Here is a 14,826-nt window from a genome sequence, read left to right as displayed (position 1 = left end):
CTGGACTATTTTAAGCATGTACTGCCTGCTACTATGCATACCTTTCCCCATATTGCCCCTCAAGGGGCATTTGAAAGGTATGGTTTCATTCCAGCATGTATCTTTGCTACTGGTATTATTTGGCTGTTAATTCCAATTACCTCAGCAGAGCAAATAAACATGCATTCATAAAAACCATACTAGTAGCTTTCTTGCATTATTGAGTTTTATTATTAATGTTCAAGGCATCATTTTCCAAATTCAAACTCTTATATTCTTTCTTCTTAGGCAGTAAAAAGTTACTGGTGTCATATCAGACCATTTTGTAGACTGTGATAGTGCTTAGCTCAACAGTAATTGATATATTATGATAACACATCAGAATATATTAATGCAATCTTCCTGAATGTGTATGTATTTTAATCCAAATGCAAAAATATTACTGAGCCACAGGCTTTGGACTAGCATCAATGCTGCTAAATTCTAGGGTGGAAATGAAAATATCAAATTGAGTCTGCTTTTGCAGAACCCTACAGGAAAGGTTTGCACATATCAAAAATTCCATTAAGATATCTGTTATGGTGTACTGAGAGTCTTGTTGGTATTACAAGTGTTAAAAGCACATCAACATTACATGGGAAGGTCAACCATGAATTGATATGCAGTGTACCCTACAGAATAAATCAGTCAGATAGTTGCCTCAAGTATGAATGCCAAATGTAATCTAAAATTTAGACCAGTGGAAAGACATATCTCTGGAACTACTGAGGCTAATGTAAAGCAAATAAAAAGTCCATCTACTTTTTAAAAAGAAATATGATATTACTTGTTCAAATATTTTGTTAACAGAAAGGACTGGATCCAGCTGTAGACTTCCCCTAATAGATTTTTGTTCGGAATCCTTCTTTCCACTTCAGATTCACCTCTCATGGTATTCTTGGGCATTCCTGTCTCCCAGGAGCAGCATTTTGGGAGACCCCACAAGCTCTACATGCCACAAAAGTAGGGTTCCCAGCCTCCTGCTGGGGGTGGGTGTCCAATCCACTGGCACAGAGCTGGCTGGTGAATCCCTGCCCCTGAAGAGTTCCGTCGGCATCCAGTGTGCCTGATACAATGTTGTCACTCAGAAGTGACATTGTCATACCAGGCACATCATGTGGAGGATGCTCTAGCATTTGGATAAAAATTCTATGGCACCATAGAATTTTTCTTTACCCAAATGCTAGAGTGTATCCGCATGACATGCCCGCCATGATGATGTCACTTCTGTTGCAAACAGACGAAACCCCCTTCTCTCCAGTTGAGGGGCTTTCCAAACGACAGAGGCACAGAAGAGCTGATTTGCAGATTTCTTTTATTGTTTTTTTCTCACATTGAATGTGGAAAGGAGAAACAAACCCTTAACCCCCCTGTTCTCTTTCGAAATTCCTCCCCATAGCCACAACATCTTATACCTTCCTGTAAACAAAGGCCAACTCACAGACTGGCTACACTGGTCTTCGCCTTTGACATTCTAATTACATTCACTGGTCTTTCTGATTACATTCATTGGTCAAATAAGCCTCATATCCCAACTTAAAAGTGAGAGATGAATAGATATCACCTGGGGGCCGCTAATCTGGACCCCCATGCCCCACTTTCCCATACTTCATTTCTGTGGTTTCGCCCCCTTCCCTGTTCGACTCCAGTGTAGTCCTCCTGGCCCAATTCCAGGATGAGTAAGTACAGAGTTCCTGCTATAGCAGTAAGATTTGGCCTTCTCCAAGAGATAGGCTCCCAGTGACTCCCAGAGGTAGAAAGATAGCTTACTTTCCACCAAAAGATGTTTACAGAACAAAATGAAGATAACGAGTCTCTGCTAAAGGGGAGACTTCCTCTAATATCTAACAGAAGCCCATTGTTCTTGGTTAGGACTGTGGAACCAAAATCATAGAAAAGGCCCTGTAATACTTTTAAGGTAAGCTCAGCAAATATAACACTGCAAGCATGATACTTTGAACACATATATAATACTTTGTTAAGGCAGGTTAGTGCAAATGATCAAGATTAGTGCAATTCTATTTGAAACTCCGTCCATGCTCTAATGCAAATCTGAATCTACGTCCAACACTTCCAGTTGACATCATTGCATGTGTGGGTAGACCTGGCAACCTTACACAAAAGTCTAATCAGCTGGGTTCTAGGAAGCATATGGCTGATTAGCAGACATATAAATACTCTATGAATGTCAGATCATTAGTGTAAGTAAAATCTGAATCCCACAATAAGAAATTACCTGTAATTTCTCCTAAAGACTCTGAATGTTTAAAACTGTCCTGGTATTATAATATTTTAAAATGTTTCAGAGTATAAATACATGACCAGGATTTCCAGCAGTTCCCAATTTACCCAGCAGACAGTTTGGCAAGTTTAACTGCAGTATTGTAGTCCAAGCTCTACTCACAACCTGAATTCGATCCCAGTGGAAGCTGGGTTCAGGTAGCCAGTGCAAGGTTGACTCAGCCTTCCATCCTTCTGAGGTCAGTAAAATGAGTACCTAGCTTGCTGGAGGTAAAGTATAGATGACTGGGGAAGGCAATGGCAAACCACTCCATTAAAAGTCTGCCATGAAAAAGTTGTGATACGTCATCCCAGAGTTGGAAACGACTGGTGCTTGTACAGGGGACTACTTTAACCTTTTTACTATTTCCATGTATTCTCAGGTACTCATTACTGGGTACTTTTTAACATTTGTGTACACTGAGATGGCTATAGATACAACGAATATAGCAGCTCAATAGTAATTCCTTCTTTCCAAGAATCAGTAGTTGTGAAGGCAGAGATATTGGATATCTCTAACACAGTATTCTCAGGATCCTCATCAAATTACACTTCCCAGGATTCTTGGCTGAAGTCATTGTCGTTGCACTTGTATAAAACAAAACAAGAAAGATATTTCTGCATGTATGTGCATTTAAGACAATATGGCTCATTCATATTATGCCACTTCACTGAAAAAGTCTTGAAAAATGTCTTTTTTGTAGTGCAGTAGAATATGAAAATGAGAACTTTGCAGCGCTCTACCAAACTATGCAATAATTGAGTTCAGAACAGTGGTAGTGAAGCAATTTCTTAAGACATGTGGCACAACTTGTTTCCCATTTTAAAAGGAATTCTAATTATTGCAGTAGTCTTTTGTTTAACCTTAATTAGAAAACTGTCATGGGTAGTAAAAGTGCAGAGGGGGAGATTAATTGGCAAAAGGATTTTAGCAGCAACACCAGTGTTGACTTGTTAAAATCATTATGTTAAATTACCACAGAAAAACTGTAAAACAAGAAAATGATGCAGAGGGTTTTTTGTGTTTTTTTAAAGGGGCGTTCTCATATTTCTTGTATGCCTGGAACCGTTCGCCGTTGGAACTATCCTTCTCCTCTGTGTATTGGTATGCATGCATATTCTTTTAAGCATATACTTCTAATGGATTGTATTAATAGAAAACTGTAAATTTAGTTTAGGAGGTGCCATTGAAACTGGGAGCAAGGCCACTGGATTGAAAAGTGTCAAGCTGGGCTACTAAATTAAAATCCAGGAAGCATTCACTTTGATTAGTTGAATTTAAATGAAGAGCTTTCCCTTTCCCCTCTCTAATAAGTATGTTTTTAAAAATCATTTTTAGTATATGTTTTTAATATATTTCATTACCATCTATTGAGAGGAAGTATTGGTTAGCAATTCCCTCAACACAGCTAGCACCAGAAGCATGCAAAAGTGTAAAGCCTTTGGTTCTCCCCTCCCATCAGCCACAAACTAACATGATCTCAGGCAAACCATTACTTCTCCTCCTGCTTTGTTCAGATCTTCAAAGATCTGCTGTCTTTCCTGTTTTACTCAGATAATATATTTGAAGTCTTTGAAATGCACTAGATAATTACAAATTATTATCATAATAATCAACAACAGATAAAATAATATATTAAGCATGTGGTACATTTCCCAATACTATGTTCATTTTCCCAAGTTGAGAATTTCATACATTGGTGTTGCATTCTGACAGGAAGCAAGAGAGCTGTTTAAATATCATTTAGCTTCTAGAATTCTATCTGGGGCGTATTTGGCCTGGTAGGCTATGAGCTTTCCACTGCTGATATATTATGTAATTTGTAGGTCTGTTTTTAACTGTCAGTTAAGCTATGTTTATGAACAAGTAAAGTTCCTTTCCAAGCATTTAACCCATGATGACTGCATCACCTGAATAAAGTGGGAAACTATATTCAATGGCTCCCACTCAGGGTCTGATTAGACAAGACATTAAACACAATCCATCTTGTGTTTAACATGTGGCCATCACCAATCTTCAGTAGTTAAGGTGGGCTCCCTAGTGCTTGTGTGAAAGCAGGAGAGGCTTTGTCATTTCCTACCTTCCAGCCAGCATGGTTTTTCAAATGGAAAATGGTCAGGGGGGAGGGGAAGAAGCTGCTTGTTGTACTATTGTTGTACTATTGCTTCATGGGCAGGTACATGGAACTGGCAGTAAAACAAGTAGTGAGCCCCACACAGTGTCCTTTTCTGTCTGCAGAAATACATTGGGTGGCTCTTGCCATAACACACAAATTCAAGAGCCCACTCCACCCCTCCCGCACACACACAGCATTTTGAAGGTGAGTGCTGGTCACACATTAAATATGAGTTTGGTTGGGGAACCCCCAAAATATCTGATCAGAACCTTAGTTCACCTAGTTAAATCAATATTAGCATGTTATAGATTGGTCATTATTGAATACTTTTAGTTGCCTTTAGTTTATGGAACAAAAACTATGAAGGCATGGTAAACTGGTAAGTCTACTTTGTGTACAGGCTAATTCATATGAAAAAAGTACAGACTAATTCATATGAAAAAAGTACAGATCAGTACTCAAATGGAAGAAAATAAGAGAAGGATCATTTGTTTGCTGATCAGATCATATAGAAAACTAGTATAATGTGTTTCTTGAGAAATATCCTAACATAAATAATACCTTTTTTTCTGTCAGTGTGATCTGTAGACAATCATTTTGTGTCATATGTGTCTGACACTAACATTAGATTGAATCCAAAGTGCTAATACTGAAGCTGTTCTAACAGAACAAAATTTTATTTCTGTCCCACTCCCATTGTAGCACTAAACTTCTTAAACTATCACTCGTGGGATACAGGGAGCCCTTAAAAATAGCATGGAAAGAAAAATAGGGCTGTGCAGTGGGAGCAGATAATTGGTGGAAATTGTCTTCTCTCTCTTCTGTTTACAGAAGTGCCTTATACCAATGAAATATGGGTCCAAGCCATATTGTGTACTTCCCTTCCATGTGATATCTAGACTTGCTAGATGGAGAGCCATATTGGATATAACAATGTCCTTGTGGCTGCCACTAGGACACCACAGTCATTTGAAAAGGCCGTGAGGGCCCAGTCTTGATCTAGCCCACAGAGCACCACTCTTGTTCCTCCACTCCCACATGCCTTCTCAAGTGTTGAAAGGTGCAGCCATTTCACCACTTGATAAGTGTGAGGGAGCGGCAATAACAGTCCCTCAGCCTGATTAGACCCTCCTGGCATTTTTAAATTACTTTACAATGTTGGTGGGGTCCTTGTGGGAACCACTAGGACTGCATCATGTCTACTGTTGTTAGTGATTTGCTGCTGAAGCAAATGCCCCATATGTGGTTAATGACTTTTTCAACTGTGAAGCCATCTCCATTCACATCAGTGGCAATTGTAGCATTGTGATGTGAATATGAAAACTGTCTGTCCCAGTGAAATAAATTGTGAAGTGCAAGAGCCTTCTGTGTGCTTTGAAGTGCAGACAGGGCAATGTGTTATTTTATGCATGTGGTATATTGATCTTGGATAATATTTCCTAAGTTATTCATCATTAGATAAACCATTTAACTTAAAAAAAAAGAACTAATGGTCTGTATTTTCTCTTCAAAAGCTAAATGTGGTGGAACTATGACAAATATAGCTGGAGTAATCCTGAGCCCAGGTTTCCCAGGAAACTATCCCAGTAACCTTGGTTGCACATGGAAAATATTACTGCCTGTTGGATATGGTAAGCAATTCTCGCAGCAGACTAAATTAGTTTATCAGTTAAATTTCTGATTATATTAAAGCTGTAATTTCAATACAGCAACATTATTAATCTAATTTTATATGTGCTACATTATCAAACAAAAATAGGGGGGGGGGTTTAGCAAAAATGTCAAGGAAGCCATTTTGTCCCCCACAATATTCTTTGTTGGCCCTCCACCATGTACTGGTATGTATGAAGGGGTTACGTGCACCCAGTGTCATTTGTAGGAAGGTAACAGATCATAACCAAAATTCAGAAAGAGAATGCTGCATTTAATAGAAGAATTATTTGTGGAATCACTGTGCTAGGCTCTGGACAATGTAATGGTGCAATGGTATGGAGTAAATCATTAACACTTAATTCAATCAAGTATGTCCTTTCTCAGTCCTCTAACAGGAGGCTATGCCATTCACTTTCCCTCTCCTTCCTTTTTTCCCTCCAGAGTGTTTATGGATAATTTATATATTATTAATGAATGTAGATAATAAGGCTGTATTTTTACATCAGAACTAAACTGAAAAGTCCTGCAGTTTTCATCCAAATAATTTCATGGATAGCTTGAACTCGTTTGCAACCTTTTTGGACTCATTAGTGAATGGCAGCTGTGATTTTAAGGACAGTATCTTAGAATAAATAATAATTAGTATGGTTATGGATAAATATTCCACAGAAACAAAGGTGAAAGTCATATTAAATAGCATTGTTCAGAATAAAATAAAAATGAGATTTCTTGCTATGAAAAATACCGGTTTGTAAGATTTAGCTATTAAAATAATTTATTAAACATTTAGCTTTGTATTCATTTGTTTTTTTGTTAACAAATTTTCTTCCTTACATGGATTTATGTAATACAATATAGTAAGAAAAGATAATATTCTTTGCTAAGCTAATTAGTTGTTAATGAGTTTGGCTGTTATAAATCCTGCTATAATGCCAGTTTTTAATAATTATTAAGTTTGGTTTTTTTAAAAAAAGAAAAGAATGCCCTGCTTGCCTTTTAGACATTTGTCTAGGGAATTAATGCTAATTGTTGTATATAATGGAAGCATTATATGATGTGGTTATAAATTCAACTTGCATTTTTAAAAAAGATGGCATTCTATTGCTATATTAGAGTAACATTACAATATTATTGGTCTAATTGTACACCTAATGCCATTTTGAAAAACCTGCAGAAAATATATTTTCTACCATGAAAAGCTCATCTGCAGTAAAACAAATTCTGCCTATGCTATTCTCGAACATATTTATTTGTAAGATAGTGCCAGTAGTTCTAGCGGCACTTGCTTGTAGGCCCAGTGCTAAAGGGCGGCAGGAAAATGACAAGACTAATCCAAGACATGAAAGAAACCACAGACACTTAGTTGGAGTAAAATGGCCACAGCTTTATTGGTTATAGCTGATAGGGCTTTGGCACAGTGTGGGGAAATGGATCCTGGGCATTAGCTGGCCTGCCTGCTGGCCAATGGACAGACCCACCTTCAGCCCTCCTGCTGGGGTTACCATGGGATTGCAGGATGTGGTATTCTATGTGGATGCAAGTCACTGCATGGTTCACCTGCCACTTGAGAGTGAAGGTGCTGTGACCATCCTCACTCCCAAATCGCTTGAGGGGATAAGCAAAGATGGGGAAACAGGAGCATAGGCCATGTTTTCCCTGAAAATGGATCCAGTCCCATGATGATACTGCCTCAAGAGACAGGCGAGGAAACCACCAGGCTCCTGCCAAAGTTCTTATAACTGCAACCAAACCATAATCATGTTAAATCCCATGCAGCCAGGTTTTGTTCCTTTGACAGGTGGACACTGTATGGTCAGAATAATGCTGCCTGCTCAAAGGAGATGTCCAGATGAGAAACAGATGACTCCCCCCCCACAAGGTCTCAACTACCTGGCCAACTGCTTTGGCAAACTTCTTCCTGACCACATCCAGTTTTCTGGGCAGCAGGCCCCATGCCAGGAACATCTCTCCAACAAGTAGGACCAAAAAAGCTGGATGCTAGGAAATCAAGATCACAGAGACTTCAAGTTGGCTTTGGCAACACACAAGATGTAGGTCCTTGAGAACTATAGTATCATTCTCCCCCAACTGGATAACCAGGGCATCAGGAGGTCATGACAAAGAACCATGGGCACGAACAAGTCCCAGAGCATCCCTCTTATGCCAATCCGTATTATGTGTGCTGCTCCTTCAAATCCCAGGTGCCTACCATACCCAATAGATATCCTGTAGATTCCAAGTGACCACAGATCCAGACAGGCTGAAAGAACAGAAAACCATTAGTAGTTAACCCCCAAATGTGGTTGAATGTATGTATTGTATGCAGAAGACCTCCATCTCCTGATGGACTGAATGCAGGAGGGGGGAAGCCCCAGTCCGGCAGTGGTGGTAGCCACCCTGATTCTGAGGGATTGGGCCCCAAATTCTTCAGGGGAAACCTAAAGCCACCTGGTTGCCCCTGAGGATACTGATAAACTGATACCTGGTGAGTGGAGAATCATCCAAATGAATGAGAAGGGGGCCTCAGGTGCCATGATGACAGGAAAGCCAAGGTAGCTCATACTATGCAAGGGGCTGGACTTGGTGCTTCATGGGACAATAGGTGTGCACTCTTGCTCTTCTGGTCATTTTTGCATAGAATGACAACCAGACAGACTTCAGAACAACTGACGGTGACATCCTGCACATCTACCACGCAGTCAGAGCAGTCCTTGTATGAACTGGCCCCTAATTCTCCCATCCTGAGAGCCCCAAAGAAGGCCAGCATGAATAGTTTATCCTCAAATGCTGACCAGCATAGTACTCAAAACCAACAAATGAATAGGAGAGAGTGGTAAATATGATGGGTCTGCAGGGGTCAGATACCTGTAGGGTGAGCCTCTTCCAACTCTCAATAGCCCAGTGGGCAGCAAAAGAAGTACATTGGTCCAGGAAGCTTTAGGTCTTTCTATAAATGGAAAAGGCTGCCAAGTGGCCTGTCATGGCTTTGGTTGCAGAGTTCTGACCCCACATTGAGTCCAGGTATTGGAAGATCATGATCTCAGACACTGACCAGGTGCTGGGGTCCCTGGTGCTAACAGAGAAGGCTGCAGTATAATAGGCATGCGGAGGAGTGATGGAGTTGAATACTCCCTGAATTACAGATTGTAAGGCCCAGAATTCTTCTGGGAACAAATCCAGGTTGTGATTTACCTCAAGCACCAGGCTGCAACCTCTCTTGAAAGCCAGATAAAGCATCTGTGATACTCAGGCCTCGGATTCAGTGGGATCTCACAGGCATGCAGCTCCTCTACCTTTCTGAGAGTTCCTCCTCCTCCTACTGAGAGTTCCACTTTCTTGTCCATTGAATAGTAAGTGCAGCTGCATAACAATCCCTGGATGAACTCCACCACCTATTTTTCTACAAAATGACCTCTGGTGATGCTGTTATTGATATCTGCAATATGCTGAGATGAAAATGTTGTGTTAGCCGACAAACAAACCAGGACAAATTTGCTCACTGGGCACATGATCCGTTCTGAGCATGACGACTCTTTTTAATGACCTGCACAACCACCTGATTGTCTCTCAAGAGAACCATTGCCACAGATGCTGAAGCTTCTGAACCAGCTGTATCACAACCTAGCTTACCTTTGCTTTCTGGCCAGTTCCCTAGTCCTGGCCTTACCTGCTCTGCTGGCAGCAGCTCAGTCCACCTCAGTCCCTGGCATCTGCTGAAGGGAACCCATCTGGCTGTGGTCAGGCCCCAGGAGCAGGTCCTATCACTTGCTCCATTACTTTCTTGTCTCCCAAATGCTAGAGAGGCCCAGGATTTTTTGGCCTTCCATTCTGCCCCCATGTTTGAGGGAATGAAGTTGCCTGTCCCTTACAGAACCCCTTCTTGGGTGTCATCCTGTGGGCTAAACAGAACAATAAAAAAGACATGACTGTTGAAGTAAGCCGTTTGAGAAATAATGATGTGGGGGAGGGGGGAGGGCTGGCCATCTGCCTACAACCTACCTTCTGAGTGTTTGTTAAGTAGTCAGTTAAATATATATTTAAATGCTGGCTGGAGGTGCCAGAGTTTAATCCTGGGACCTTCTGCTCCTAACGAAGACAGTCTCTTGAGCAGAGGCCCAGCTCCCATGAGGTGGGTTGGCAGCAAGAAGCACCGACAACTGCATAATGCCTGAATGTGTGGCAAACATGAAAACGCCCTGACCCTTGGATGCCCCCTGCCTTCCCCTGCAGAATTTTTTTTTTGGGGGGGGGGGAATGAAATCAGCCTTATCAAGGGAGAGTGATTCTAGTGGGGGGAGCTGCAACCTCAGCCCACTGACCTGGGTATTTCAGCTCAAAAACAAAAAGGAGATGAAAAGTCAATGCACAATTTTGGACCAGCAGCAACTGATCATTTCGCTGCCACCTCTTACATGCTGTGCTGCCTCTCACTAGGCTTTGACCTCATGGCCTCCTCAGCCTCTTTCTGAGATAGTCTTTCCCATTGCTGCCAGACCACTGTTAAAACAGCTGAGTCCATGCTGAGTCCTCCTTTATACCACTGTGCCTGCTGCTCTCCTCAGTGCTGAAAAAACTGCTCGGCAAGGTCCTGTTGATCCTGGCCAGGTGGATTAGAGAGAAGTCTCCCACCACAAGGCCCACTTGCCCAGACCCTAACCCCAGCTATGTCCAGCTTCACCTAATTGGACAGGCCAAGTGAAGGGGCTTTTGAGGGTCTGTGCTGCTGCAATGGCCCCAGGAGCATAACTTAGCCTCGCTGCCTATTGGCAGCAGTCAAGTGAATTATACCTCACCTCCTTCCTCACCTCTGCAGACACACAAGCAGACACATTTGCTTCCAAATAATTGTTCTTAAATGTATTAGGGAAATATGTATGTAAAAATAGCATTTCTAGATACAGTTGTAATTGCAGGGTACTGTGAGCTTAAGAGAACATTAAAGAGAAGGCACACTACTGTTCCAGTACGTAAAACCTGTTGAGAGCAAGTTTTATGAACCTGAACCTCCTGGATATAATGTAAACTTATTTTAACAATTTACTAATCCTTGCATTTGATAAAGAAATAATATTTTTTTATAGTTTTGTAACTATATGGACTTCCATATATGGACTTCCGTATATGGACTTCCTTATGGACTTCCTTCATATAGTTTTGTAACTATATGGACTATATGGACTTCCGTATATGGACTTCCTTCAGAAGTCAACAAACAACGGAGGGACTCCTGCGGAACATTATTTTTGAGTCTTTGTACTCATTTTGGAAAACTCTGTGACTGTGTGGGGTCCTCCTTGGAGTATTGTTTTGAGACTGTTGTTTTCTATTTATACTGTATGAATGTATGCCCACTGTTGTGGGCTGTTCATTTCATTATAATAGAACTTTATATACACCAGTTAAGAGTGTTTGTTTGTGCACAATATTTTGTATTTTTGTATTTCATATATTGTGCTGCCACTGTTCTTTTGCATTGTATATGGACAGGGATGTATATATTTGATACTCTGATCTTTGTGAACAAAACATGGCTCTATTTCCATTTGGACCTTTCACTGCTACTAAAATAGCCCAGGACACAGGAGCCAGCCTCTCGGTTCTTGCCTAGGAGGTGTAGGCTGGGATTTTAATGCTGACTTTGCTCAGAGCTGTGACCCTCATACTAGTAACTGAGATCTGCATAGAGGTGATAAAATTCCATCACAAAAAATACTACCACAAGCTTGAAAAGAATACTAAGAACCTACATACTATTAGAAATCAGATGCAAAGTTTGTTGAAGTTAAATAATAGAATTCATCAGAACAGGGGGATTAGTTGTCTAGATGTGAGATTGTTTCTGAACCCCAAGTGTTTGAGAAAGGTGACTCATTTAGACAAGGAGGAAAGGGAGTTAATGTTCCCAGCTACCAGGACTCTTGAGTTAATGTTGGACTCACTGCTGGATTTCAAGGCTGATAGCTATAAAACACTATCAGCCTTGAAGTCCAGCAAGAATCCTGGTAGCTAGGAAACAAATAAATTGAAAAGATGGGGAAGTAGAACCTAGGTGCAGGCAAATTCCCAGTCCACCAGGTGGACTGGGAATTTAAGGGAGCAGCGATAGGGGTCAGTTGTGTTTCTAAAAATGGGGGTGTTTCTAAAATGGGGATAATCTAGATAAGGTGAAATAAGACCTGATCTAGTAGGGGAGGGAGACTAATTTTTTCAAGGCAGATTCTAATCAGGGCAAAAGAGGGTTACCTGAATTTGGGCATCGATCCTGTAAAGTAATTGCACATGGTAATAGTGGCAGAGTCTCATGTGGCACAGATGATGTTTGGAAATCCTTGATTAATTATCCAAACGTCATTTTTGAGTGAGTTGTTTCCCTTCAAAGATAGTCTTAACTGCTGCCTCTTTACTCCAAGCAAATATTATTGTGTTAGTTATTGTCCTGCTTCCTCTGTTTAATTTTTGCCTTCTGTTCCATGCTGGCTGAACACTTACGGAAGAATATAGATCTGATGTGCCAAGGGACAAAATGAATCCAGTAGAGTAGCAATGGGTATAGACAGCGCTGTTTTTCTAGCAAGAGCTCCTCTGCATATTAGGCCACAGACCCTGATGTAGCCATTCCTCCTGGAGCTTACAGTAGGCCTTGTACTAAGAGCCCTCTAAGTTCTTGGAGGATTGGCTACTTCAGGGGTGTGTGGCCTAATATGCAGAGGAGCTCCTGCTAGAAAAAGAGCCCTGGGCACAGGATTCCTCCTACATGTGATGTAAATCTCAGCTCTAAAATTCTAACTGAGCAAAACTGGTATATAGTGAGTTTAGTGTACCATTCAAAACAATGAATTAAAATTTGTGAAATCATGTCTCCAATCTTATATAAGCCATAAAATCGCTGTCTGACCTAAGGAAAGCCACTGTCTCCCTGCTCCCTCTCTCCACATCTGTAATATGAAGATAATAGTATAACAACATTTCAGAATTTCTAAAACAACATATGTGAAGAAGTTTGATCACTCAGGAAATGTCTGGGTCATACAGGTTTCTATCCACATGCATTATTCATATGTTTTAATAAAATAGGTAATCAGTTTTTATTTATTGTCTTTATTGTTTCCATTTTGGGGGGTGTCTACCAAATACATATGGACTACAAATAAGTGGAAAGTTGCTTTGCAAAAGTTAATTAAAATTGAAAGTTATGCTTTTCTTTGCATCATTAAGAGATCATTATTTTTATTATCAGTAGCCTGAGTTCCTAGCTGAGTTAAGTCTGTAATATAAAACTCATATTATTAGAAATATTACTTTGTTTATTTGCCTTTTCATGTCTTTGTGGATTTACAGTTTTTATTCCTACTCTCCCATATAGGTGCACACATACAATTTCTGAACTTCTCCACTGAAGCAAACCATGACTTCGTTGAAATTCAGAATGGGCCTTATCACATCAGTTCTATGATTGGCCAGTTTAGTGGAACAGACCTCCCACCATCTTTATTAAGTACGACTCATGAAACGCTAATTCACTTTTATAGTGATCACTCAGAAAATAGGCAAGGATTTAAACTTTCATATCAAGGTGAGCAATCAATAGTATGTATGATCTCATAATATATAATGGATTATTCTTCTATGGTACTACATAAATATTTTTAATGGTGTTATTTGATACATATTTAAGAAGCATTGATTGGAAAGGAGATTAAGTGCTCTTGACTTTCTCCGGGTTATGGCCACACTGTAAATGGTGAATGTTATCAGTTTCAAATTGCTATTGGATTAAGGTGTTGAGAGGACAGAAATATACTAAAACATATCTTGCTAAACTAGTCAAAGCCCTGATCTAGAATTGTATGTCTGTTGTGGACTTTCAGCATCTTATATGCTAGGAGCTGTTTTTTCCAGTAAAGTGAATAACCCTTGATGACACAAGTATTCAGTGAGTGTATTGAAACTCCAGGAATTATTGGATCAAGTTTACTGTAGTTTCTTCTACTGTTAGAGGAAGCATTCAGCATTTGAGTATGGTATAAAATTATGACTGAGAGCAGCTCCATCCCTTATTTAACCTAAGAATTTTATGTGAGACAATTTTACCTCAGAAGACAAATTTTCAGGTAATAAGTGATATTCACTATTATAGAATGTCATCTCTTTCAGAATTCATTCTAAAATTAGTAGAAAGGTTCAGAATTTCATTTTTGTAGATGATCTTATAACTGCTGACATAAGGCATTATTCAGGGGGTGGGGAGGAGGAGCCCTTACAATTCCATTAGACATATGATTATGTAGACATGTAGCATTTTAATTATTGTGTTAAGAAAATCAAATGATATATTTTTCCTGCAACATCACACCTTCCCCAGAATATCAGCTTTCCATATCAAGTTCACAAAGACAATGTTAGATCTAAAAATCCTTGTTTTGTGGGAAGGTGTTTTTTCACCAGCTTCCTCTCCCCCATACTTTATTTATACCCACCATATCCCTAATGGGGATCCAAAGTGGCTTACATTGTTCTCTTCTCCTCCATCATATCCATCCTATGATGTTGGTTAGGCCAAGAGTACATGACTGGCCAAGGCCACCAAGTAAGATTCTGTGGCAATGTGGGGTTTCAAAGGAAACACAAATGACTGAAGGATTGGTGAGGGAGGAGACAGGAAAGATCCCTTAGCTGGTCTTCCAGCATCTTATCTGGTGTGATACTGGACATAGTCACGGTGGCTGTCATTGTTGTACAGGAAAGTTCACAACTGGCA

General features: G+C 40.2%; 1 protein-coding gene across 1 annotated transcript in view; it reads left to right on the top strand.

Moving 5' to 3' along the window:
* Positions 1–14,826, top strand: part of CSMD1 (CUB and Sushi multiple domains 1) — a 1,753,937-nt gene that overhangs the window by 1,578,286 nt on the left and 160,825 nt on the right. The window contains exons 39-41 of the mRNA XM_060234944.1: positions 3,334–3,403; positions 5,930–6,046; positions 13,432–13,641. Of these exons, the coding sequence (XP_060090927.1) occupies positions 3,334–3,403; positions 5,930–6,046; positions 13,432–13,641 (397 nt within the window). The remainder of the gene's footprint in view (positions 1–3,333; positions 3,404–5,929; positions 6,047–13,431; positions 13,642–14,826) is intronic.

This window comes from Heteronotia binoei, chromosome 1 (assembly GCF_032191835.1).
Source record: "Heteronotia binoei isolate CCM8104 ecotype False Entrance Well chromosome 1, APGP_CSIRO_Hbin_v1, whole genome shotgun sequence".
Lineage (NCBI taxonomy): Eukaryota > Metazoa > Chordata > Lepidosauria > Squamata > Gekkonidae > Heteronotia > Heteronotia binoei.
The sequence above is the reverse complement of the archived record's forward strand: the minus strand, read 5'-3'. Positions and strand labels throughout refer to the sequence as shown.